Here is a 26,172-nt window from a genome sequence, read left to right as displayed (position 1 = left end):
GCTGGCAGGGGCAGCAGCTGCTGCAGCATCTCATGGTCTCTATCAAAGATTCCACCCAGAGAAAGAATGCGGGAACGGTTTGGCTCACCCTGTCCAGATGGCTCCTTGGAACACACACACACACACATATGCATGCATGCCTTTTGGCACTTCACTTTCTCATGAAATAATTGCTGGAAGGCTCCTTGGATTAGGTAACCCAGCGTTCCTTCCTGTCCGCATGGGGGGTGGGGGTGGCGGTGAGCGTTCAGCATCTGTTAGGCTGATTCAGCTCCCACAGGGCGGTGCAGGCCAGTCCAGGAGAGTCTGTGGCTCCAAACATCCATGGAAGTCAAACACAGTGGGACAAACCGTTCAGACCTTTCATGCCTGCAGGTCACTTGCCGAGCCATGGGCCCTCCTTCCAGGCAGGCCAGGCCTGGGGCAGAGAAAGTTACGCAGCAAAAGGTTTTTGCACAAAGGATGGGATGCTCCCATTTTTATTTTAAATCAATTGAACAACCTGCAAGAAAATTCAGCATATCTTTTCCCATCATCCCACCACCCTAAAACAACTGTCTCCATTCTTCCCTTTTCTTGCAATGTGCAGTGGGGTTGGAAGGGAGGAGTATTTCAGGCATGAAAGGAGCAATGAGAAGGCATGAAGGTGCTTGAGGCCAGAGACAGACTGTTGGGGGCAGGAGGGTGATTAGTCCCAAAGCTGCCCACCCCAGGACTTGGAGACTCCCTCAAGCGCACCCTTTCCTCCCTGCCTGTCCTCACCTAACAGGGATCCCTTGGCGATCCTGGAACCTCACTACTGGTCAGAAAAGCAGACAGATCTTGCTAAGCAGAGTGGGGCTGCCAAGGGAGAGCACAGACTTGCAGAGACAGGGAGGTCTTACAAGAGGTGCAGAAGTTCCAGGCGGGGGTCCCGCAGGTGAGTCTATGCACCTGAAAGCCCCCCACAGCGTGGGGAGGGCAGTACCAGGACTGGGGGAGGGGAAAGGCAGCAGGGCTGGGGGCTGCTGCTCCTCTCAGGTCTCCTGGAGTTGGGGAGTCCCCACCCCCTCTACGACCTGGGCTCCTAGGTGAGAGTGCCATTGGAATGCACATCGCGCGGCACTGGCCTTTATTTATTTATTTATTTTTTAAATGTTGCATTCAAAAAATATGAGGTCCCCATATACCCCCCACCCCCCTCATCCCACTCCTTCGCCCATAGGCACTGGCCTTTAAAGTAAAGTCCACTTGGAGGCCAGGGCCTCCTTCCGGTGGGCCCGCAGCCTCTCCCCCGGGTCACAGGCCACTCCTCCCGGGTCAGAGGAGGCTCGGGCTCCGCACTTCCCCCGAGGCTCCGCATCCCGGGAGAGGAGAGGTGGGGCGAGCTCTTCTCCCTCGGCGTCTCCGCGACCCTCCCCCGCACGATGCCGCGGGTCCCCAGGGGCGGGAGTGTCCCCGAGCGGAGCGGGAGCGAGCCCCGGCCCCGCCCCCGAGGCCCCGCCCCCCGCGCGGCGCCCAGTCCCGGGGCGCGCGGGCCCCGCCACGCCCTCCTCCCGCCCCTCCGGCCGCCGCTCCTGCCGCCCCTCGGGCGCACTCAGCCTGGGGCTGCCAGGGGGCGGCCAGTCGCGGCACAGGGCTGCGGAGCGCGGATCCTCTCCCGACCTGCCCCGCTCTCAGACCAGGGCGTCCTGCTCGGCCATGGAGCCGGCCCCCGACACGGACGATGCGAGCCCGGTGCGCGAGGCGCTGGGCCGCTACGAGGCAGCACTGGAGGGCGCGGTGCGCGCGCTGCACGAGGACATGCAGGGGCTGCAGCGCGGCGTGGAGCGGCGCGTGGCCGAGGCGCTGCGTCTGGCGGGCCCGTTGGCGCGCACCGTAGCCGATCTGCAGCGCGACAACCAGCGGCTGCAGGCCCAGCTCGAGCGCTTGACGCGCCAGGTGGAGGCGCTGGGCTTGGCGACTGGGCTGTCCCCGGCGGCCGGTACGCCTGGCACGCCTAGTCCCCCGCCCGCGATCCCAGACCGCGCGCCCCGCCTGGGCACCGCACGCTTCGCCAGCCACGCCACCTTCTCGCTCTCCGGCCGCGGCCAGGTGAGCCTTAAGCAGCGCTGCGCCCGGCGAGTGTGCATGTGCGCGTGCGCCGGGCTAGCCGAGGTCGGCGCGTCGGGGCCGCCGCTCCACCCAGAGTGCGTGCGCCCGCGCGCGTTTGTTTGGCTGGGGGCGGCGCCACATCAGGCCGCCGGGACTTGGTGATGGGGGTCCCGCCACCTTTCCGGAGTTGGAGAGGACCCGGAAGCGGAGTTTTATCCTTCTCGCTGCACCTGTTTCGGGCCCCCTCCAGTCTTTGGAGCCGGGCCCTGTCTGGCCCGCGTTCTGTCTCCGTCCCCCTTCTGTCCCAGGACTCTAAGGGCTTGAGCGCTGAGGTGCGGCCCCTGACGGCTCAGCGCCGTGGGGGTGCGGGAGGAATCAGCACCTCTCCTCACCTCCACTCACGCGCCCCCCGCGTTGCCGCTTCACTGAGGCCTGACGGCTCGGGTTATTGATTAACCCAGAGAGGGAACTCGGACCCCGTGGGGGGACCCGGCGGGAGGACAGTCTGGTGGGGGCGCAGCCCAGCGGCCGGGTCTGGGAACCTTGCGTCGCGGGGGGAGGGGCGAGAGAGTGTGAAGGGAAGGAGGGCGAGGGCGGCCTTGAGCGGTCTCCTGATTCCTGGGGTCAGTGCCTGGCCAGAGGCCCACACGGAGGGGGCTGGGGGTGGGGTGGGGGCTGCCGCTGCCCTGACCGTGGGTCTCCTGGAGTGGCAGGTCCGGATTAGAATGTTTCTAGTGTGTGTGCAGTGGCCCTTAGGTGGGATTTTCCACCCGGAGGAGGCATGTGCTCTGGGGTTGGGTTTCCAGGATCTGGATTTGAGTAGTTTGCACCTGCTGCCTCTCCTTGGTCCCATGCATCAGGTATGCGGATATGCTGAGGGCTTGGCTGGACCTCAGGGGGCCAGGATGAGGGGCTTGTGTTATGGTCTTGCACCTGGAGGTGGGGAGGGGGGAAGACACAGACTGAGCAGTACCAATCTGGTGGGCAGCCACGGCTCCAGGCTGCAAATGTACCAGGTACCAGACGTGGGCAGTGCATTCCCAATGGGTAGCCAAGGCAGTCTGTGTGCTGGTGGGAGATTGGGGTGCTGGTGGGGGGAGGCTGCAACCTCCACTGGCCGGAGTGGGGCCTGATGTGTTTGAGAGTGGAGGGGTGAGCTGTGACGGTCCCCTGAGCCCTGCGCAGAGAAGTTGAGTGTTGCCCTGGGGCTGAGAACTGTCTGGAAATATGGATGTACTTAATTCTGTCTTGTGTGTACTACCCACTACATGACCGTAGAATAAAATCACTGCTGGGAGCTCACACTGCCTCATAAACTAGGTGTCAGTGGTTGTGTGTGAGGTTTTATTTGAACGCTCGCTCATGGAAATAGCTGCCCGAGTTTAAGAAAAATAATCTCAGGAGTCACATATATACAGACATATTTACACATACATATATATACACACCAGGACATACTTGGGAGTATTTCCTCCAGTCACAGAACTTTTCTCAATAGGAATTGGCCTTTCATCTGCAGTGGGCTGGTCCTCTTGGTTTGGGGGCTGGTGGGTAAAAGGGACCTGGGCAGGGGAGGCACGGGGTCCTCCGTGTGATTGACAAGATCCCTCAGGACTGATAGGCTGGAACTAATGTGGTGGCCTGGGAGAGGGGATGGGATTGAGCTGGGGTGGTGGCGGTGGAGCGTGGTTTGGGGGAGGGGGTCAGCAGGATGTGGTAAGATGTGGGACAGGACGCAGAAAGGAGCCCAGCTTGGGTGCTCCTGGGGCACAGACCTGGCAGGGATGCTGGGTTAGGTTTGGGTCATGTTGAGCACAAGGGGCCTGTGGGACATTTAGGTGGAGATGTCCCAGAGTGGATGGACCCATGGATCTGGTGGCCAAGGTGGTAATTGAAGTGGTAGAGTGGGCGAGGCCTTCAGGGGCACCTGCTGAAGCAGAGGATGAGGCGGGAGCTCTGGGCAGAGGAATCTGAAGGAAAGAAAATCAGGCCAAGGCGCTGCCAGAGAGCAGGGAGGCCCTGGACACCCCGCACTTCGAGTACAGAAAAGGGAGCCCTCCTGGAGGAAGCGGTTGGGGTCAGCAGGGATGCAGAAGGCGGTGGGGAATGAGGAGGGTGACTCTGGTTGGAGAGCAGGTTGTGGGGTTGGGGTCCAGCAGGATTGGGGATGGAGGATGGGTCAGAGGTGCTGCAGCCTCCGGGGCCTGAAGCAGCACCCCCTGCCTGATTCCAGAAGCACTGTCCCCACGGCTCCCCCTCTCTGGAGGGGCGGTGTAGTGAGGGATCTGCTGACCCCGCTTCCAGCTGGTGCTGTGAGCCGCAGCCTGTGACTGGGTTGGTCAAGAATAAGGAATCAGGGCTCAGAGGCAAGACTGGAGCGTGGGTGATGGACAGAGTCACAGCTGGTGTCAGGGCTGCTGCTTCCCAGCATCATCCTCCCGCGTCTGTGTTGCAGTGGGCTCTGGGTGGGAGGGTCTCCTCCTGGTGCGCTGGCACCCGCGGCAGGTACGCTCCTGGGGCTGCGGGCAGGCATCCCTGAGGCTGCCGTGACACTGCCCCCGTGATGTGGGCAATGGGAATTAGGCTTGTCTAGACCCTCTTACTTCCCAATGTTCCCAATTGGGGACGACAGGGCTTGGTTGGACTCAGTATGTCATTGTGCCCTGAACTCAGCCCAGGAAGGGGTGATGGGGTAAACCGCTTCTGAGGGCACAGACCTTGACCCTGCTAGGTCACCGGGGGGGGGGGGGGGGGGGGGGGACTTGAGTGGAGGGAGGAGGGGGAGGCTAGCGCAGTAGCGAGAGGCGGGGCAGCGGGAAGGCCTCCTTGCAGGTCAGACCCTGAGGCCAGCCGGGGCGGCTTCTGGAGCAAACGGAGGCCTTGGCTGCTTCTCCTTGCAGCTGGGCCTCAGTTTCCCTGTATCTAAATGGAGAGGATTGGCCTCTGGTGCTGAGCACGCCCTTGATTATAAGTATTGGGTTCACAAAGCGTCCCCAGGGCCATGACTGGGGTCTGGCGGGGAGAGGGGAGCCGACTACGGGCCTGCAGTGGACAGCGGCAGCCCAAGGGCGGGCCAGAGCTTTTCTCTGGAAGCATCTTCCTGGCCCGGGCAGTTGAGTCTCAGGAACTGACAACAGCCTGGAGCGGCTTGTTGGGTGGACCCTGAGAGAAACCAGACCCGCCTTATCTGCTTTCCTTTCCCAAACACACTGTGTGATAAGCGAGTTCACTGCTTTTGGGAGAAGTTAGAGTCGGCCCTTGAGGACTGTGGGGTGAGTGGAGAGGGCTGGGCAGCCGTGGTGAGCTTCTCAGGGTTGGGGTTCTGTACACACGTGGGCTGCGCTGGGCACACGCGTGGGTTCCCTTGTGCCCAGCGCAGGAGCCTGCGGGAGGTCAGGCAGAGCTGCGGAGCCCTGGAATACTCCTACCCCCTCTCACAATGATGAGAAACTTCCCCAGGGAGAGTGTCTCGTCTCTGGGAATCCCTGAAATCAGACGTATCTCATCCCTTGCCTGTCCCGCTCATGTTCTCAGGCCTGGGCCCCCCAGTGGGAAGCCTCCCCCTTTTTTTTTCTAGATACCGGGGGCCAGGAATTGAACCCGGGACCTCGTATGTGGGAAGCCAGGGCTCAACCACTGAGCCACATCGGCCCCGCTGAGTTGGGTTTTTTTTCTTTCCTCCCTTATAATCTCATCTTTCAAGTTATTTTTATTTTGGTTGTATTTTATAAAATAATCAGTCTGTGACAGATTGGAAATTAAAAGCAAAGAGTTGTTTTTATCATTTGATTTGCTTGTTGTATGTTTTTTGTTTTAGGAGGCATCAGAAGCTGAACCCGGGACCTCCCACTTGGGAGGCAGGCGCTCAGCCGCCTGAGCCACATCTGCTTCCCGCCTCCCCCTTCTTAAAACACCCAGAGGATTCTGGGGACTCTCAGGGGTGTCAGACCCAGCTCCAAGAGTGTCCCCCTTCCCTGGGGCTTTCCAATTATTTCTACCCCCTCCAGCACCCAGAGGCCTCCCCCCACCCAAGTCCGTAGCCCATTGGGAGCGCATAGCAGAGGCCCCCACGGGTAGTCTTGGAGACCAGGAGAAGTCCTCGACTCCATCCCAGCCAGCACTGCACCCAGATTTTGGGAAAGGTTACCCTTCCTCCCCCTCCCATCTGGCTAAGGCATGTCTGGAGTGGGCTGGGCTTGCCCTGGCCAGTCCTGGGTTGTCCTCTCTGCCCTCTGAAAGGCCACCACGCTCTGTGGACACAGCCCTGGGCCAGGAGAGGGACCCCGGGCCCCAACCCCAATTCTGCCGCTGCCTTTAGTGTGACTCCAGGAGCACCCCCTCCTCACCCCGGGGGCTCGGTTTCCCATGTGCGAGATGGTGGGCTGTTCGGTGGTCTCTGAATAGCCCCTGCTCCTTTGCCTGGGTGGGCCTGAGTGTGGGCAGGGCCCTTTGCCTGATGGAGGAGTGAGGGCCAGGGGGATCTGGGAGTTAGGGCTCGGCCCCACTCCCCAACTGCAGTCTGGCTTTTCCCAGCCCCATCCTCTCCTCCCTGTGCTGGAGACCCCTTGGCAGGAGTCTGGCTGGTCTAGAACTGATTTTCCTTCTGATTGTGATGCCCTGGGGTGTCGTGGGGGTGGGGTGCCTATGACGTGCAGGGACAGGCATCTCTGGGGGCCCCCGAAGACCCACATTCTTGGGAAGTGGTTTCGCCATCAGACGGTCCCTTCAGGCCCTTGCCTGGACCTGTGGAACCTGTTGGACCAGAGTGGGGTGGGTCGGGGGGCATGGAGGACCCCAGAGCAGAGCCGGTCCTGGAGATGGGTGGGGGCTGGAGTTCAGGATGGACTGGCTGGTTCTCCTTCCCCAGCTGAGTTGGCTTCCAAGTTAGCCACTGAGTTTTCTAGGGGTGCCCTGCCCCGCTGGGGTGCCCAGCAGCACCTCATGTGCTTCCCCGTGTTCCTGGCCCCACCATCGTCCATCCTCCTGAATTAGAAATTGAGGGGTCTGCCTCCTCTCTCACCTCTCCAGGGGCCCCATCCTGCTGATGGTCCGCTCACCTCTTCCCCGCTATCTCTTCACCCCTCAGGACTAGAGTCCCTTGCTCAGGCTTTTCCAGATCCAGTGCCATCTTCACTTCTCTCTGAACCCTACCCCCAGGTCATCTGTCCCCACCAGGCCTCTGCTTCAGCCCTGTAACCATCACCAGTGGATTTTTTTTGGCTAAACCCAGTAGCCCCTTTTTATTTTTATTCATTTATGTATTTTTATTTTTATTTTTAAAGAAGGTTTAGATTATATAAATGTTACATAAAAAAATATAAGGGATTCCCATATGCCCCCTTCCCTCCCCATCTTATACTTTCCCACATTAACAACAATTTTCATTAGTGTACTACGTTTGTTACAACTGATGAACACATTGAAGCATTGCTGCTAACCATGGGCTACAGTTTACATTACAGTTTGCACTCTGCCCCGCATGTAGGTTATGACAAAATATATAACGACCTGTATCCGTCACTGCATTGTCATGCAGGACAATTCCAGTGTCCCAAAAATGATCTTACCCAAACCCTCCTTTCCTTCACCTCCAGCTACTTTGGACACTGCTAATACACCTACCTTCGCTTTTATTTTTTTTCTTTAGGGATTTAATATGGAGATCTGAAGAACATTGCTAAATAAAAACCTGTATACACATGGGGAAAATAAAGTATCTAGTGATGATATGGTGTTTCCCTAGGCATGATTGTAGACTTTTGTTTGTTTTTGTTTTTATTGTAGACTTTAAAAAGTACCTTTTGGGGGAGCTGGTGTGGCTCAAGCAGCGGAACGCCTGCTTCCCGCATGTGAAGTCCTGGATTCGGTCCCTAGTGCCTCTAAAAAACAAACAAGCAAAAAACCAACTTGGGGGAGCCAGTGCGGCTTCCCACATACAAGGTCTGGGGCTCGATCCCTGGCCCCAGTACCTAAAAAAACATTAAAAAAACCAAAAGTACATATTACTTATAAGGAACAATATCATTGCATTATTTCCTGGACTACCTGTAATGACTCCTTTGCAAAACATCTGCGGAAGGTCATTGATCTAATTTTGGTCCATAGGTCACAGCACAGAGCAGCAGCTTGGTAGCCGCCATCGCTGGCTGTCAAATACAAGCAGGCGCACGCAGTGAGGAAATGTCCAATACCTATCTTCTTGGTAGACCTTCCTCCCTGGCTTTCTCAGCTGTCTTCTACCTCTCCGGCTGCCCTGCCTGGGCAGCCTTGGTCTCCTCCACAGACGCCTTTCTGCTCCTGTTCCTTGAATGTGGGGTCTCTCCTCGGTACCCTGCTCCAGGTCTCCCGAAGCCCCCAGTAGCTCTTGGTGTGCTGAGCTTCCGGGAGGCGTCTGGATGCTAGGCTGCTGGGCTGCCATCTCTCGCCCCCTTTCTCTTCAACTTCAGACTCACTCATGCACCTGCCTCCTGACCTTGTCATGTGCCAAATGGAAATCCTTGTTTTCCCCCAGAGCTGCTCCTGCCCTGCTACTCCATCCCCGGTCACTCAGGTCTGAAGCCTCGGTTTGGAAGAGGCTGGACCTCCTTCCCTCCTTCACATCCACTCTCTCCCCATGGATTCCTTTCTCTTCCAAAGCTTGTGGGTCCTTCTTGCCCTTGGCCTACCCCATCTGCACTCCCCACTGCCTCTGGCCTCTCATTTCCGGGCCAGTCTTTTGCTGGCATCTGAAGGCTATTTCTAAGCCACAGATCTGAAGCCCTTCAGCTCTTTCTGGTCCAAGAAGTCAGGTCCAAGCCCTGGGAGCTGGCACCTGGGGCTGCCATGCGGTGCTTCTCCAGCCAGGCCCCTGTGCCCGAGTCGTGCGTGATCAGAATGCCCTGAGCCTTGATGCCTTTCTCCTGCAGACATGAGGTGCTCTGCTGGGAAAAGCTCCCCTCCTTGTCCACCTGGCTGCCTCTGGACTTGGCTCGGGCATCCCTGCCTCTGGAAAGGCCTCCCTGCGCCACCCAGGCTGGATATCTCCTAGGCACCGCCACAGGGCCGGCACCATCTGTTCATGTCCCCCCCCCCACTAGCCTTATTCCCTCTGTGGTGGGGTGGCTCCCTCCCGCTATGGTTGCAAGAGGAGCTGAGCCGTCTGGGGATGGGATTGTGCGTCTGGAAACCTCGTGGACAAGGGGCCTAGCCTGGAGGTTCCTGGGGAGAGGCCCACCAGCTTCCCAGGTCACTCTCTGTGGCCCCCAGTAGGGGTCTGGTCTGTCTCTAACCCCGTTTGTCGGGTAGTTGCCCTCTGGACACTTGGAGTCCCTACACCCCTCTCCTGTGACCAGTGCAGGACAAGGTCGAAGAAACTTCCATCCTGGCCCCAATCCAGGCAGTTTCTCTCCGTACAACCTTGGATTAGCACTGGCCCGCTCTCGGAGGCTTCAGGTCCCATCTGTAAAACAGGGCTAGTGGCATCTGCAGAAGCAGTGTGGCATACATGGCATGTCTGGGAAAGGGGCCTGAGTCTGTTTTTTTTTTTTTTTTGGAGGTACCAGAGATTGAACCCCAGACCTTATACATGGAAGTAGGGGCTCACCACTGAGCTCCACCCCCTCCCCGGGCCTTAGTCTTGATAGGTGCTCAAGTGGCACCTGCATAGCCTGCTCCATTTTCTCAAATGGGGAAACTGGCCCAGAGGGGGGCATGAGCAGGAAGCAGCATGGCCAGGGTCCCAGGCCTCACCGCTGGCTCTTGGTCTTAACTCTCTCTGCCCACCCCCCAGTCCCCGCCAGCCCCGCCAGGCCCCTGCACGCTGGACCTCTGAGTAGACCTTGTGCCCCTTCCTCCCCTGAAGAGACCTCAGCGTGAGGGGTGCCACAGCCCCACCATTGGCTCAGAAGGACCTTGGGTTCCTGCTGCTCCCAGCTGGGACAGGCCATGCTCTCCCAACTCCTGGTGCCCCGTCATCTGGTCCAGCCGGGGGGCAGGGGTGGGGCAGCCTGGCACGCTCCTGAGGAGCCCTCAGTCTGGATGTTTGTCCCCAGCTTTTTGGGGCTCTAGGATGAGCCCACTGGAGGAGTTTGCCTCACAGGAGGGCAGGGGCCCATTTTGCTGGGGCTGGGCTGCCCCAGGTCTGTCTGTGTGCCCTGGCCCATCGCTGTACCTCGCTGGGGCTGTTTTCCCATCTCTCTAATGTGAGTGACCTTTGCCCTGACAGAAGCAGGAGGGGCTTTGGGGAGTGATTTTGGGGGATAGGCAGCTGGACCTCACTGACCTGGGCCTCAGGGGTGTCTGTATCTCTGCAGAGTGTGGAGCAGGAGGAAGCTGGTGAGCTGGAGATGAGAAGGACCTCAGACTCGGTCATCCTTGAGAATGGGCACCAGCCCGGGGCAGGTAGGGCCGAGGGCGGGTGGCTGTGCATCCGTGCCAGGCTGTCTCTGGTCTGGAGGGACAGATCAACCTGAGCCTGAACCCCAAAGGGCCGAGAGGCTGCCAGAACAGCCCATTCGGTGTAAAGTAAAGCCTTTTTTAAACAGAGGGAAATGGGAGATCTTGGAAGGGGGTGAGCTGCTCCGTTTCTGGAGGAATGCAAGCAAAGGCTGAGGAATTGCCGAATCACTGAGTAGGGTGCAGGGTGGACTGACCAGCCGACTAGTATTTATTGAGGCCGGTTTCGATGGGAAGTTGGAGGAGCGATGCTGATTGGAGCAGCAAAACAACCCGGGAGGGGGAGTCAGGGAGGCCTCCCTGGAGGAGATGGAAGGCGGGGTGGGAGAGGCTGGAGCCTTCCTGGTGGGTCTGAGGCCATGGCTGACCACTCCTCCCCCTGTCACATATTCCAGGCCCAGGCGATGGCCTCCCTGAGGCCACCCCAAACCTTCCCGGCACCAGAGCCCCCCCAAGCCTCGCCCCATGAGCCTCTCCTTGCGGCTGCCCCACCAGCCAGTCACTGCCGTCACCCGCATCTCCGAGAGGTTCTCTGGGGAGACATCGGCTGCTGCTCTCTCGCCCACGTCTGCTGCCATTCTGGGGGGCCTCAGCTCGAGCCCCAGTGAGGCCACCACTCCCTGGACTGCCAGCCTGAGTGGTAGGAGCTGGAGAGTGGGGACTGGGGGCTGACCCCACCTGGAGGGGGGAGGAGAGGAGCAGGCTGGGGAGGATCTGACCATCATCTCGGCCTTGGGCAAGCCGCCACTTCCCTTAGGCTGTTTTGCGCCATCTGAGGGGCCGGAAATAGTGTCGTCCACAGGGAGGTGACAATGGCTTTTAGTACAGTGGAGGTTGGGGTTACAAGGTGGCCTCTTACACTGCCCCCCCATCCCCTACGGTGGTCAGGCCTCAGTGGTAAGTCCTGGGGTGCTGCTCCATGCGCTTCTAAAATGAGGAGCCCTGGGGTGGGCTCAGGGGCCCTGGACGGCAGAGTGGAAGGCCTGGCAGCCTCTCTAGGCCTTTGCGCTCTGCTTCCCGAGGCCCACCTGCTCCAGGGGCTCCTGCTGGTGGGAGTGGGCCTGGGTCAGTGGGCAGGGCAGGCCCTCCCTGAGACGGGGTTGGTTTTCTCTCTCCCTCCCTTTGTCCAGCAGAGAAGAATTCCTCTTTCTCTAGGCCTCTCTCAAGCTGTGGCTTGGGGGCAGTGATGGCAGGCAGGAGGGAAGGACAGGTGAGTTGGCCCCCCAGGGCCGGGCTGAGCCCGTGCTCCCTGATGGGTGGGGTTGCTTTGCTGTGGCTTTGGCCCTGGCCGGCTGCAGAGGGACTCCCTAGGTGCTTCCCTCCTACCTCGGGTGGGTGCCTCCTCCAGCCTGGGGGCTGGACCTGCAGAGAACCAAGGAGAGCGAGATTGGCGGGTGGGGTGTGGCAGGGAGAAATGAGGCACCGAGGACTAGGGGAGTTTTGTTTGGAAAAATATGACTGATTTCTCTAAGGATCCTACAAAGCACATCTGTCCAAAGGTCAGAGGGAGTATCTCAGGCCGGTGGGAGGAAGGAGGAGAGGAGGGTGTCCGGCCCCTGTGAGGCTGGCTCCTTCCTGCCCATCGAGGAGGAAGTACCTGGAGGCGCCCCAGGCCTGGGCCGGTCAGCAGGGGTTTCCCTGTGATAGGAGCCTCCTCCACGAGGTGGGGGCGACTTTTCTTTCCTTTTAATAAAAGAAGAATTGTAACTTCCTGGCAAACTTTTCCAGGGGCAGAGGGGTGGCTGGAGGGTGGGGGAGGGGAGGGAACAAAAGGGGGTCTTATCTGGTGGTGGTGGGGGAGGGAGGCCTGGCCCTGGGGGGCTGGCCCTGGGGACACGTCCTGCCCGAGGAAGGTGTCCTGTCCACCCCGGGCCTCGACACCTGCCAAGGGGTGAGTCTGTCCAGAGAGGGGGCCCACTCCCCACCCCTGAGCTGGGCCCGCTCTTTCCGGTCAGCTCAGTTCAGAAAACCTGCCGAACCGGTTGGGGGCGCGGCCCACGTGCTGGTCCCTTCTGCTGGTCCCAGTCCCCCGCTGCCCTTTCCACTTCCACGGGGGGCCTCATTCACACTTTCACGGGGAGGCGTGGGCGGCGCGGCCCAGCGCGGGGGGGGGGGGGGGGGGGGGGGGGGGGGGGGGGGAGGGGGAGGGCGGCCGTGGGCCCTGTGGGCTAGCGGTGGCGGGCCGAGTCCCTGACGACGTGCTTCTTCCTCAGCCCACCTCTGGCGACGCCACCCCAGTCGCCCCTGTCCCCGCAGCCGCCGCCGTCGGCGACCCAGGCCCCTCACCAAGGGGAGCGCCGCCGGGAGCTGGTGAGGTCGCAGACGCTGCCCCGCACCTCGGGCGCACAGGCCCGGAAGGCATTGTTTTGAGAAGTGGCGAGCAGGATACAGCTGGCAAGTACGGAGCTTGCCCCCCAGACCCGGTCCCTCATCCCGCCCAGAGCAGACCCCGACCCAGGCTGGGGTCAGGTGGGCCAGGCCTGGCCAGTCCTATTCCCAGGGGCCCCTTCCCCAAACCGTGACCTTGAGGGCAAGCCCCTCCACTCTCCCCCCATTCCTCGGGCACCCCGTCTCCTGCAGCCGGACGCCCCCTGGCCACCCTCACGCCTTTAGTTTCTGGCTTGACGGGGGGAGACCAGAAGAGCAGTGGGTTGGGATTCCAGCGTGGGGTGGCCCCTGCCCAGGGATGGCAGAGGTGTCCCCTCGGAGCTGCCCAGGCACCAGCAGGACTCCAGCGCCCCCGGCCCACTGCCAGGCCTCAGGACCCCCGGCCCTGAGAGGTGGGGGCTCCTCAGGCCTTGCACGCTCACCCGGGCCTGCTCGCTCAGCAGCGTGCTGCATGGTGATGGAGACGACCTGGCAGGCTCCGCTCCCTGAGGTGTCCTCGCTCACCCCAGCCAGCCTCACCCGGGCCAGTAGGGAGGTCCTCGGGGCCCAGAGGAGGAAAGTGTCCCTTCGGACTAGAATAGGGCAACCAGGGAAGCTCCAGCGGGGAGGTGGGACAGAGAGAAGGGGGAGGTGTTCCACGCAGAGAGAGGCGGGCCAGGATTTCCGAGTGACCCCCCGATTTCCTGGTGTGAAAAATAGGGGACCTAGAGGGCTGGAGGGGACAGGTTCGTCCTGCCAGGGACCCCCAAAGGGGGGAGTGGGCGACCAGTGCTGTGGGCATGGGTGTGCGGTCCAGGTGGTGCCAGGGGGCACAGGCAACGGAGCGGCTCCCCTGGGATGTGTTGGAGGAGATGGCGGCGGTGGGGCAGCCCCCCGCAGTCCCCACGCAGGCCTGCCCTCTCCCCGCAGGGGGAAAGGCGAGGCCGGGCGAAGCTGAAGCGGTCGCAGAGTTTTGGGGTGGCCAGCGCCAGCAGCATCAAGCAGATCCTGCTCGAGTGGTGCCGCAGCAAGACCCTCGGCTACCAGGTGAGCCACAGGAGCCGGCCGCGTGGCCGCTGGGACTCCCGGCCGGAGACTCGGGCCAGTGGTGTCCACGCCCCTATTCCCCTGGCCGGAGCGAGAGCCCCAGCGGCTGGGGGAGGGGATAGGAGCCAGAGGGCAGGTGCCCTCTGAGTTGGTACCCCAGCTGCCCGCGACATTTGCATCGGAATTCCTGGATCCTTATCCAGATCCGGCAGGCTAGTTGATGCATCTTGGGCAAGGGCAGCTTTTTGCAGAGGTGGGTGGGGGTGGGGCCCCGAGGACGGCCTCTTGTGGGGTGGACTTGCCGCGTCCGGGGCCCGTCCCGGTGCGCCACGCTCTGATGGAGCCTTGCCTGCAGCACGTGGACCTGCAGAACTTCTCCTCCAGCTGGAGCGATGGCATGGGCCCTTCTGCGCCCTGGTGCACTCCTTCTTCCCCGATGCCTCTCGACTACAGCGCCCTGAGCCCCACGCAGCGGCAGAAGAACTTCGAGCTGGCCTTTACCATGGCCGAGTAAGTCCAGGGGCGTCCGGGAGCCGCTGCCCCAGCCCAGTGTATGAGCCAGCTGCCCTGGGGCCATGCGGACTGTCTAACTCCTGGGCGGGTGGGGAGACAGGCCTGGGGGTGGGGGGTACCCACTGGGGGAGCAGGGGTTTCTGCTCCTGGAATTCGGCCCTCTGCTGGTTGCTCGGCCTCTGGTGGGCAGCCTGCAGGCCCAGCACGGACGGGATGGTGCGGGCTGGGGGGATCGGTGCTCCCAGAAATGCTGAGTCTGTCCTCCTGGGTCTGTTGGAGAGCCCCAGTTGTCTGGACAAGCCGCAGCTGCTCGGCAGCAGGAAATGGGGTAAAATCTGGTCGGGGCACACGGCAAAGAATTCTGTAGTACGTAAGCTTCGTTTTCCTAAATATTGTTCTAGTGTTTCATACGAAAAGACCTTCTTTTTAAAAGTCCTACTCCCAGGGTGAAGAAGTGTGGGGGCGGGGTGTGATTCTGGGACCCCTGACGCGCTTGGGAAGCCTTTTTGGATTTGATGGGCAGCCCCTGGAGCCTCCCGTTGGTGTTGAGAGGAGGCTTGGCAGAGCGGGGTCTGCCTGTCAGGTCCTGGCAGGGAGCAGGTGGCACGTTCAAAATGGGTAACTGAGGAGTGTTTAATAAAGGCCTGGGCCGGAGCCAGGGAAACCAGCAAGGGCAGTGCGGTGCCTGCGGGCTGGCGCGGCGTGCGCTGGGGAGTGGTTTCCAGCCCGCAGCCTGAAGTCTCCGGAACTGGGGAGAAGAGGCACGTGGAGGGTGCCCTCTAACAGGAGCTGGGGTTCTGGGAAGTGGGTGTTACAGGCAAGGAAGGGAGCTGCGAGCAGAACACCCCGACCTCCCTCTCCCCACTGCCCTCCTGCCAGTGCTGCCCATTGCACCTGGGCAGAGGACGGAGGGCATGGGAGCTTGCCGCGGTGGCCCACCGCGGCCCTCCCGGCGCAGAGAGCAGGGTAGAGAGAGATGGGTGGTTTCAGGGCGGCCTAACGCTCGAAGTAAGGGGGAAAGGTCAGAGGAGCCAGGCCTTGCCCAAGCGGGGTTTCCCAGAGGGAACGGCTCCTTCTCTTCCTGCCTCCACCTTGGGCCTTGGCCGAGCCTCCGTGGATCCGAGTCCAGCTAACCATGCTCGTTTCTCGTCTGGGTTCCCAGGGCCTGCGTCCAGGGGGCTTCCTCGCAGGCCTGCTGAGCTGAAGGAGCCCTCGCTCCACCCCCCAGCCTAACCACCTCCACCCCAACCCCAGCCCCCGTGCCGGGGCCCCAAGCCTGGCCAGCGAGGGAGTGGGAGCCAGCAGGTTAGGGGACCTATTGCAATCCTGACTTGAGCTGGGGCAGCCCCCTCTCTGGAGCAGCAGTCCTAGCTCTGGGGGCAGAACTGAGTTGGCGCCTGGATTTTCTGAATATCGGTATCGCCTCTTGCGTTGTCTTGGATGTTCGCTCGAATTCTCAGCCCCCTCGGGGTCATAAGAACTCCTTGTATACTTTAAAAAGCCTTCTCTCTCTTGGCTGCTGGGGATTAGCTGTCATCCTAATTGCAGAAACAGCTTTGAACGGAGTGTGTTATGCAACTGGATCCCGACACTGGTGAAGCAGAGCCAAGTTGAACGGCATGATGCTAGGGAGGGGGTGGACCGCCAAGAGGAGGCCCAGCTGCTCGCGGCCCAGAAATCAGGGAGAAAAGCGGGGCTGGGGCGCTGACGCAGGCTCCCTGAGACCCACTCCAGGGGGCCAGGCCACTTTGCACTTTCAGACTCCTTCCCTGGGTTTGTCCAGTGGGCCGGGTGGAGCCCTCTCTGGCCCTGGCAGCCCTCAGCCCTGGGCCAAGCTGGGCAGGGGCAGGGAGCATGAGACCCTGGGCCCCGGGCCGGTGGCCCTGCACCCTGGCTCTCAGGGCACACAGCTTCCCCTGGCACACAGCGCCTAAGCGCCCCAAGGCCGCGCTTTCCCAGCACCAGGTTTGAGATCACAGAGCCTCCAGACTCCAGACAGATGTTTCTTCTATTCCCTACTGGGGGGGGAGGTTGGTGGGGGGCGGGTCCCAGGTTTTGCCTCCGTCCTCCCCAGAGCCAACCGCGGGGTAGAAAACTTGGCCCTGGCTCCCAATGCCTGAGCCTTGCTCCTGGCAGGGAGGGTGGTTGGTCTGATGGGGCTGCCGAGATGAATGCCAGCTTTCCTGCCGCCTCGAGGGGGCAGGGAGGGGGCGTCCACGGCAGGCCTGTGGGGGGAGCTTGCTCTGAGTCTGTGGAAGGTGCCTCTCCAGGACGCAGATGGGTTATCTCAAAGGTTAGTGGGAAGGAGGGCTGGGAAGATGGCCGGCCTGCCGAGGGCCCCCAGGGGGGGAGTCCAGCAGCTTGGTTCACCTAGCTTCTTGGACAGTTTTGAGAAAAGCTTGAAACAAGCTCAGGGCACCTGCTTGAGGATACTGGCTGTTAGCATCTTTAATGGATCCTTTCTTAGGCCTGCCAGCAAAGGCAAAGCAGACACGTGGGGCTGCCGGGAGCCATCAGAGGCCACGCGGGCAGCGGGACAGAGCCAAGCACGGCAGCTTGGGAAGCAGGCAGGCTGCTGCCGTTGTGGGGTGCACGGAGCCTGGGGTCCAGTGAAGGCACAGCCATTGGAAGGGAAAGGAGGGGCCCGGAGCCCAAACCAGGAGTCCACCTTGCCTCAGGAAGGAAACGTCTTCAGACCCTTACATGACCAAGTGCTGGAAAAGCCCAGCGATTGTTTCAGGAGCCTGTGGGGTGAGAGCGGTTTGTCCTGCCCCTCCCCCCAATAATTTATGGCCCCACAGATTCCCTTTGGCCTAATCTAACAGCAAACCGAGCTCCCCTTGCCTGACAGGTGTTCTGTGCTGGAAGGCGGAGGACCAGCCCCTTTTATGGAATGCGCCCTCCCTCCCCTTCCGCCCACAGGCAGGGGACACGGGGAGGCCCCACTTGCCCTGCGGAGAATGTGCCCTGCTCTCGGGTTACGGCCCAGCCGTGGAAGCTTCCAGGCTATTTGTAGTGCCCATGTGTCTCTGTCTAAAAGCAGACAAGAGAGCATATTCCAGGCCCTGGCATCCAGTCACCTTTAGAGAAGGCTTAAAAAAATAGCAACCCCCCATACCTCTTCCAACCCCCTTACAGCTACAGTGGGGTAGCTGAAGATCACAATGTGGAAATCTTTTAGACCTCTCCCCCCTCCTAAAAAAAAGATGGGGTTTAAGTAAATTCATTTAAGAAGGGTAGTAGGTAAATGTGGTTCTTTCTGTGCAGTGACATGCAAAGTGATTTGTACTTTCTTCTCTGGCTTTTCCATGTTGTTGGAATTATTTAGAACAAGTTTGTATCATTTTTGCAAAAGCAGTCTCAAGAAAAATTGGGCCTCTACTATTTTGAGATGTGACTATTTCTATAAAAGTCAGCGAGTGATCGTCATTTTCTTTTTCTCACATCCTGTCTCCCAAGTTCAGTTCAACCTGTGCCTGTAGCTTCTAGGCGTCTCGCCATGGCTGTTGTAGCCAGCAGAGCATGTGGCCAAGGGAGAGCATTCTCTGTAGGAAAAAACACCGTGATACTGGGGCAGGGGCACCCCTGGGCAGGCGCGGGGTGCCACGGCCTCAGAGAGAGGGAAGCCGCTCTACTTGTTGGAGGGAAGAAGTGAGGACAGGGCAGAGCTGGGACAGAAGAGGGAACTGGGAGATGGTGGGGGCTGCAGGCTACAGGCTGGGACACCCCCTCCTCAGGATCCTCCATGCTTGAACCTGCTCAGCTGAAATGTAACAATGGGGCAGGTGGGCTCTCCAAGCACAGGAAACGAGAGCCGGCATGGGCTGCGGCTCGGTGCCTTGGTTGCTTGCTGGGGAAGCCAGTGCCTTGCCCGCAACCTCCTGTCTGGGTTCAGGGTGATGCCAGGCTACGCCCGTAGCTCCTCTCCTGACTCCTGATCTCAAAGACCTGCTGTCTTGCGCTGGAGGGTGTCATGAACGGGAGGGTGAACACAGTCTTTAGAATGAAGAAGGCAGTCAAGGTCACTCTCTTCTGCACAGGTTGGAAAATGCCAGCGGTTCTGGAAGCCCCTGTGCAGAGAACTAGAAAGAACCTGAACCGGTTCAGAGGGCAAGGTCTCAGGTAGCCTTTGGGTGGACAGTCAAGGCACAGAGATCTTTAGCTTCAGGGAAAGACATGGCTGTGAAGGTTCTTCAAACATTTGAAGTGCTCTTTGGTAGAGAAAATACTAGACTGAGAACAGCCTTCTGGAACCACTAGGGAGAAAGCTCCAAGAGACAAAAAGGCATCAGAAACATAAGGAAAAAACTTTCTCATGTCCCCCATCCATCTGCGGAGGGATTTGAACTGTCCTTGAAAGAAATCAGGTCTCGTCCCCAGAGGTGAGCAAGCCGAGGTAGACTTGAGAGAGGTGACTGGTTCTTCTGATGGGGCATTGGGACAGGGTGGCATTTAAGTTCTCTTTCAAGGTTGATGTTTTAGGATTCTATTGTTGTCTTCCTTAATCTGGGGACGCTGAGCTGCCAGTGGTGACAGCCTGGGCATAGGTTAGTGGCTCGTTAACCGCAGGGACCACGCACCTCGGGATCCTCTGTACAGCAGGCCTGGGCGGGGGGCAGAGAAGGCGTTCTCCCTGCGCTGCAGGTGAGGTGGAGGGCACAGGTGCTAAGTGATAGCTCAGCGAGGTGAGCTCAGGTCCCTGGCCTCCTGTAAGTACTCAGATATTCAACCCTTCACCCTCCACCAAGTTCCTTTGCTCACCTGCCCTCGTCAGGTCACCGATTTCACTGACTCCGAGCCCTGCCCTGGCGAGGGAGGGTGCCGGCTCATCGGGCCAAGCCCACGTATCTCCCCACAGAGCCAGTGGATTCCCTCGCAGGGGAGGTGGCGATAGGATCTGGGACGGGTGTCTCCATGTGGCTGCGACATTTGGTTTCTGATAGGCCTGGCACCTGGCCAGCCCCAAGGAGCAGGACCTGGGGTCGTGTCACAGGCTTTGTCTCTGTGGCATGCTGGCCAGGTAGCCGCTGGGACTTGGTCTACCTCCATGTCCGGGTAGAAGGTGCTGCTTGAATCACAATCGCCTGGCTCCTAGCCCCTGGGTGGGCCAAAGGAGCCCGTGAACTGCTCACTGAGCCCCCCCCCCCACTGTGCTCTCTGGGGTACAGGCACGCAAATGCACATCCTCCCCACAAGCCCGATGGGTGGGGAAACGGAGGCAGTATTCCGATTTTCTGACGAGGAAATGGGCACAGAAAACCCTTCAAAGTGATTGGCAGGGCTGGGATTTGTACGCAGCAACTTAGATTCCAAAGTGGGCCCTTCTGCCTGTGATCCACTCTGACAGTGACGCACTCACTGATGTGGGAGGAAGGATAGAAAGCCTGGGTGCTCTGGAACTATAGATGTGCACACTGACACCGACGCTCTTGGGCCAGTGCAATCTCTTGTGCCCTTTCTGTTCTGCCTGATAATGTCAGACCAGCTACGCTGGGCCCCTGGGGACCAAGCATGATGGGAGCAAAGCGGCAGAGGACGGGGAGCACTGGGTAAAATTCTAGAGACCGGCTGTTATCCCAAGATTCAGGGCTGAGATGCTCAGTGCGGTGTGGCTTGACTGTGCTCAGCTTCCTGCCTCCTTTAGTTCATATTTTCAGGTTTGTGCTGATGATTTCCCATCTGCTAGCAGAATGCATTTCTTTAACTTTAATTTTGTTTAAAGTATAAGTATGTTTTTAAAAATGTGAATCCTACAGGTGGGTCATGGATAGGGAAGTTTGAAAAACACTGCCTTAGACTAAGTGGCTCCAGGGGACCCACCAGGCTTACTTGGAGGCCGTATAGCTTGGAAGACTTAAGTTCCTGCTGGTCGGCATGGGGGTGGCTGAGTCCCGCTTTGGGGGTGGTGAGAGAGGGCCGCGGAAGGGCCCTGGGGCCGGCAGGCTGCTGGGAGCATCATTCTGATGGGGGCCTCTGTGTTTCAGGAAACTGGCCAGCTGCGAGCGCCTCATCGAAGTGGAGGATATGATGGTGATGGGCCGCAAGCCGGACCCCATGTGTGTCTTTACCTACGTCCAGTCGCTGTACAACCACCTACGCCGCTTTGAGTAAAGCCCAGTGGCCCTGGATAGCTGAAGCGCTGCCCCTGGAGGAGACCGCAGGGGCCGCTCGTTTCTCCCAAGGCAGGATGAACCGGGGGAGATCTGCGTTTGGGGGCTGGCGAGCTGTTGGCTCTGCGGTGTGTTACTGGCCCCGCGGCGTGCGCGGCTGTGACTGAGTAAACGTATGCTGAGCTGGGCGCCGGCCGCGCTGCTCACAGCCAAGGGCTGGAAGGAAAAGGAAAAAGGGCCGGAGAGAGAGAGAGAGAAATTGGTGCTAAGTAATTATCTTCTTGAAAAAACGCTTGTCTTTGTAGATTCCAGGATGCTAAATCACCATTCTCCCTCTGGTGAATATGATACATTGGCTTTGCAGGGTTAGGTTGATTACCAAGTGTTTTTTATCAAAATACCCAGGGTTTTTTACTTCCTCACGCTATTGTAGGTTTCTTTCCTCCCTCCCTCTGGGCCACTGCCAGGAAACAGACCGCTTAATCAGCAGCTTGACAAAGAAGACCAAAGTCTTGGAGAGAAACAGTTTAATCACTCCCAGGTCCTGGGCAAGAGATGACCTTCAAGTCACCTCCACTCTCTGGGGAGATGGGCAGGCTCTTGCCTTGGTCCCGAGTTGCCCCTGTCCTTCCCGGGAGGCCCCACAAGTGTCCGGCTAAGAATAGGCTCTTGGGAAGTTAACACTTTTGGGGAAGGACAGGCTCTTTGTGCTGAGAGGTAGTTTTAATCCACGTCTTTTTTTTTTTTTTTTTTTTTTTAAAGAGGATCTGCTGCAGATATTTATAAAAAGGAAAGAACTCCTTCTGTAATGGTGACTGTTTATACATAAAAAAGATGTGCTGAACTTCACCTGGGGTTCGTTATTTCTGTTTGGGAGAGATGGAGCCTGTGAATAAGGGATTTTGCACGCATCCCCATCGAAAATCTACTGAAAATCCCCGCCCCGCCCAACTGTTTCTGTACTTAAATCACTTGTCTAGAAAGTTGGAAATGACATTTGCTGTCTTAGCATTTGCCTCTCAAGCGCCCAATCTCCATTCTTTGGAAAGAGCATACACAGAAAGCTACCCCTGGTGCCCTGGGTGCTGACTTACGTATCTGCGATAAACAGTGGCCCAAGGCAGCAGGTTTTGGGGTGACCCGCACTTGCAGGAAACCCATGAAGGAGGTCTGTGTTCATGGCAGTTTGGTGGTGGGGTCTTCATAGAAAATAGCAGATCGTATCAAGCCACAGCCATGAGCTTATTCTTATTCAAGAATCATTTTGTAGTTGGGCTGGATTTTAGCCATGAACTTCTAAACTTTCCCTTGAAGGAGCTAATATGTGCTTTTGTCGCATGCAGTGGGCCCTGACCACCAGCCCCTGCATGCCTTCTTGGAGTCACATGAGCGTGCCTTGTATGTGGATTTTGGGGGGATGGCAGAAAAGCCTGGGGGAGCACGGCGGGGCTTGCCGGGTGGGTGAGCAGGCATCTCGGCAGATTTGTCTGCTCGGGCCGCGGTCCCCTTCGATTGTTTGGATTCTTCCGTTGTTGGAACCACCCTGGTGCCGGCTCTCTTTTCTCTTGGAGGCTCGGGGAGGTGAGCCCTATTATTAGCAGAGACACAGCGCCTGGGTCGTTTTTCATACTGAAGCTTAGGGTTTCAAACTGAAGGCCAATTTGGGAACACAAGGGCTCTATAAAAAGCCAGCCTGTATGTTACTGAGAACTCACACATGTTTAAGTGGAGTTCTCCCAGATCGTAGACAGGCCTCGCGCCTCTGCACATAAACTAGAGCAGGTCCTCTAAGAATAAGGACAGATTCCCCTCAAGCCTTAGGAATGGTGTCCCTTGAGCTCACATGCAGAATAATGGAGCCCAGATACCTGTAAAGTGGGTGCTGTGATGTGCTTGTCTGTGGTCTTTGTTGGGATGAGAGAGCATAAGGTTTAGAGGGTTTTAAACGTGATGACCTCTAGGACAAAACAAAGCCTAAGGGCTCCCAGGGGGAGTGGGTTTAGCTCAGTGGTTGAGCACCAGCTTCCCATGTACGAGGTCCTAGGTTCAATCCCTGGTACCTCCTAAAAACAAACAAAAAACAACAACTAAGGGCTGCCAGGCCTAGGAACAATGCAAGCAGGTCTCACAATCCCAAACCATTCAGAAGCCCGCTGTTTCAGGACAGGGTTTCCCAAAAGCCCCCCATTTATGAAACCCCACTTCAGGGTGCCCTCTGCCATGTCACAGATGGGTTCACATCTTTATTACTCCTCGGAGTTGCTCTTACGGTGTTCCCGCTTTTCTGGCTAGATTCCCCCACCTGGCTTTTGTTAAAAGTCATTAAGTCTGACCAGACGGGCGTGTGTGTTGTGTGTGTTTCCCCGAAGTGAACGTTCTCCCAGCGCCCAGATGGGCTTGAGCTTTTCTGACAGCTGATGGGTGTATTTCAAGGCGCGTGAGAGCCTATAAGCACTTTTGGAATATGATACAGCACGTGCCAGTTTGAGGAGAACGTACAGGCCAGGTGTTTGGGGAACAGTTTGTTAAAGCCAATGAGTTTCGCAAATGTGTTAGATGAGGAAAAGTTCTCAGCTTTCCCAGTTGCAATAGTCAGTCTTCCTCTGTAACGGGAAGAAACCAGCAGGAGAGAATGCTGATTTTCTGCCATTGTGACCATTCCAGACAACTGGATGGGAGGCTAAAAGTGTCCGTTCCGTTGGTCATTTTGGGAAGGGACAGCTTACCCGTGGAGCAGAACCAGCTCCATTTTGGGCTTCTCCAGCCGGGGACAGGTGAGCTAGCCTTTCTGATGAGTTGACTGTGCCTCTTGAGCTAGCCCATCGACTCCCATTTCCCCCTCTGCTAGCCCTGCTCTACCCTCTGTGGGACTGGCATCCACTGAGTGATAAATGTGCTGGGCATGATTCTTTCTGAGCCATCTCACCTCTCTCGCTTTTAAAGTTTGCTTCGGGCTTGCTTTTAGAGCCTTTGATGTCTTATCTCCTGGTGCTTGGACTTGCTTTGACACCAGACAACCCTCACTGACCTGTCCTTTGAAAGGCGTGCATTGAAAAGCTCTAGGCCTGCCTCCTCGCTACAGAGCACTGCACAAGAAAAAGCACCCGGGAGGAATGGAGCCAAGGAACCCTGGCTATCTTGGCGGGAGGGACAAAGTCCTGACCAGGTGGAATCAAGTGTGGTGGGTGCTCCCAGTCGGGGAGGCCGCGTGGTCGGGGCTGAAGGCCGTGCTGGACGCTGGCACCCAAGAGACGTCAAGCAGGGTTTCAGTGCATCTTGACTCTCCTACCTCATCCCTTGAGTTGATCCAGCTTGTTGCTGCTGGGTAGGCAGGGGTCAAAATAAATTTTTATAAACCCAACTTGTAGTCCCCTGAGTAACAAGTGCCCTTACCTCATTTGAAGTCTCAGTGGCACTTGCACTGTGGGACCCTCCCATTGCATCCGTAACCCTGGCCCCCTCTCCTGCCTCCCCCCAGCCTCTCCATCTCCATACCAGCCTCCTGTTCCTCTTCCATCCCTCCTCTGTGCTGTATCCTAAGCTGACCCGTGGTCCCGCGTGAACTTTGGACAGTCTTTGGCTGGCTGAACTGAGTATTCTACCTCCCCTCTTACTTTCCCTCTTGGACAACAACAGCGTCTATGCTCTCAGCACATGGAAGCATGATCCCCACTGGTTGCCCGTGCCTGTGCCGGAAACCTGGGCATCCCCCTTGAACTGGCCACTGTGGACCGACCCACCCACCGCAGCAGCAGGTGCCCCATATGCTGTGAACTCGGAATCCGCAACACTCTTTCAGTGGGGGTGGTGGTGGTCAAGGCTTCTCTTCTTTTTTTTTTTTTAAAGGTTTATTTATTATTTATTTCTCTCCCCTTTCCCCCCCTTCCCACTTATCTGCTCTCTGTGCCCATTCACTTTGTGTTCTTCTGTGTCTATTTGCATTCTTGTCAGCGGCACCGGGCATCTGTGTCTCTTTTTATTGCGTCATCTTGCTGTGTCAGCTCTCCATATGTGCCACACCACTCCTGGGCAGGCTGCACTTTTTTCGCATGGGGCGGCTCTCCTTACGGGGCGCACTCCTTGCACATGGGGCTCCTCTACGCGGGGGACACCCCTGTGTGGCACGGCACTCCTTGTGCACATCAGCACTGCGTGTGGGTCAAGGAGGCCCTGGGTTTGAACCCTGGACCTCCCAGGTGGTAGGTGGATGCTCTATCAGTTGAGCCAAATCTGCTTTCTGGTTTCTCTTCTTGTCCTGGAGCATCAGGGATGTGTTCACTTTTCCCAAAAGCGGCTTTCTGAAATTTTTCAAATTCACAGAAAAGTTGAAAGAATCACATAATGAACAATTGATTTCCTTTGCCTTGATTGCCATCATTTGGCCATGTTTGTTATGTCTCTCACTGTATAGCGTTTTTCTTCTTCTGATCCAGCTCAAGTGGTTGTGCACCTGCTTCCCATGTATGAGGTCCTGGGTTCAATCTCTGATGCCTCCTAAAAAAAAATAATCCAGGAGACATCTCCCAAGAATAAGAACATTCATGGAGGGCCCAGAGTTCGTTACCCAGGGCCTCCTGACGTGTGTGGTAAGCTGGCCCTCACACAGAGCTGATGTGTGCAAGGAGTGCCGTGCCATGCAGGGGCGTCCCTGCGTAGGGGAGCCCCACGTGCAAGGAGTGCACCTTGCAAGGAGAGCCACCCCGCGCGAAAAAAGTGCAGCCTGCCCAGGAGTGGTGCCGCACACACGGAGAGCTGATGCAGCAAGATGATGCAACAAAAAAAAGAAGACGCAACAAAAAAAGAGACAGATTCCCAGTGCCGCTGACAAGAATACAAGTGGACACAGAAGAACACACAGCGAATGGACATAGAGAGCAAGACAACAAGGGGGTGGAAAAGGGGAGAGAAATAAATAAAATTAATCTTAAAAAAAAAAGGAATCCAGGATCCAATCAAAGTCCACACAGTGTGTTTGGTTCTTATGTCTCTTTAGTTTCTTTTAATACAGATCAGCCCCCTCCCCGTGTTTCCTGTTTATTTTTCAGTTGACTCTATTTTGAAGAGCTCGGACCAGTTGCTTTGGGGACTGACCCCACTCTGCCTTTGTTTCCTTCTGATTAGCCTCAGGTGGAGCATTTTGGGCATGAATACCACCCAGGAGATGCCACTTCCCCCTGCATCCCCTCAGGAGGGACACCCTGTAGCTCTGCTGATTCTTGGTGATGACAAGTGTGATTGCTTGGGGCTGGTGGTGTCCATGGACCTGCCCAGGGCACCTTTTCCCTTGTAATGAGTTAGGAACCTCTGAGGCCAGGTGAATATCCTGTTCTTGAACAAACTTTCACTCAGTAGTTTTACCATTGTCAAGGAATGGTTTTTGCTTGAATCTGTTATTATATTGAGAGTTGGGCCCTGGTGACTTCAAGTCTATCATTTCTTTTATATTTATTAGCTGGCATTCTTCTGTAAAGGGGGACTTTCCTTCCTCCTGCTTCATTTTTTGAATATTACCATGGACTCATGGACCTTCTTTAAAATTAAAATGTTATAACCCCTTACTGTCCTTATTCTTTTTGATGTCCACATTGTCTAAAATGTATCCAAATGTGTCCAGCTCTTAGGTCCTTTT

The 26,172-nt window shown here is 57.7% G+C and overlaps 1 protein-coding gene across 1 annotated transcript; it reads left to right on the top strand.

Moving 5' to 3' along the window:
- The first annotated feature begins 1,567 nt into the window (after positions 1-1,567).
- On the top strand, positions 1,568-21,392 carry SMTNL2 (smoothelin like 2). The gene is given in 10 exon segments (XM_071210384.1): positions 1,568-2,073; positions 10,365-10,468; positions 10,908-11,143; positions 11,637-11,716; positions 12,694-12,869; positions 13,746-13,920; positions 14,276-14,323; positions 14,326-14,361; positions 14,363-14,430; positions 20,418-21,392. Coding segments are annotated over 10 exon segments (1,443 nt in total). The 5' UTR covers positions 1,568-1,680; the 3' UTR covers positions 20,545-21,392.
- The last annotated feature ends 4,780 nt before the right edge of the window (positions 21,393-26,172 follow it).

This window comes from Dasypus novemcinctus, chromosome 21 (assembly GCF_030445035.2).
Source record: "Dasypus novemcinctus isolate mDasNov1 chromosome 21, mDasNov1.1.hap2, whole genome shotgun sequence".
NCBI lineage: Eukaryota > Metazoa > Chordata > Mammalia > Cingulata > Dasypodidae > Dasypus > Dasypus novemcinctus.
This window is presented reverse-complemented; position numbering and strand designations above follow the sequence as displayed.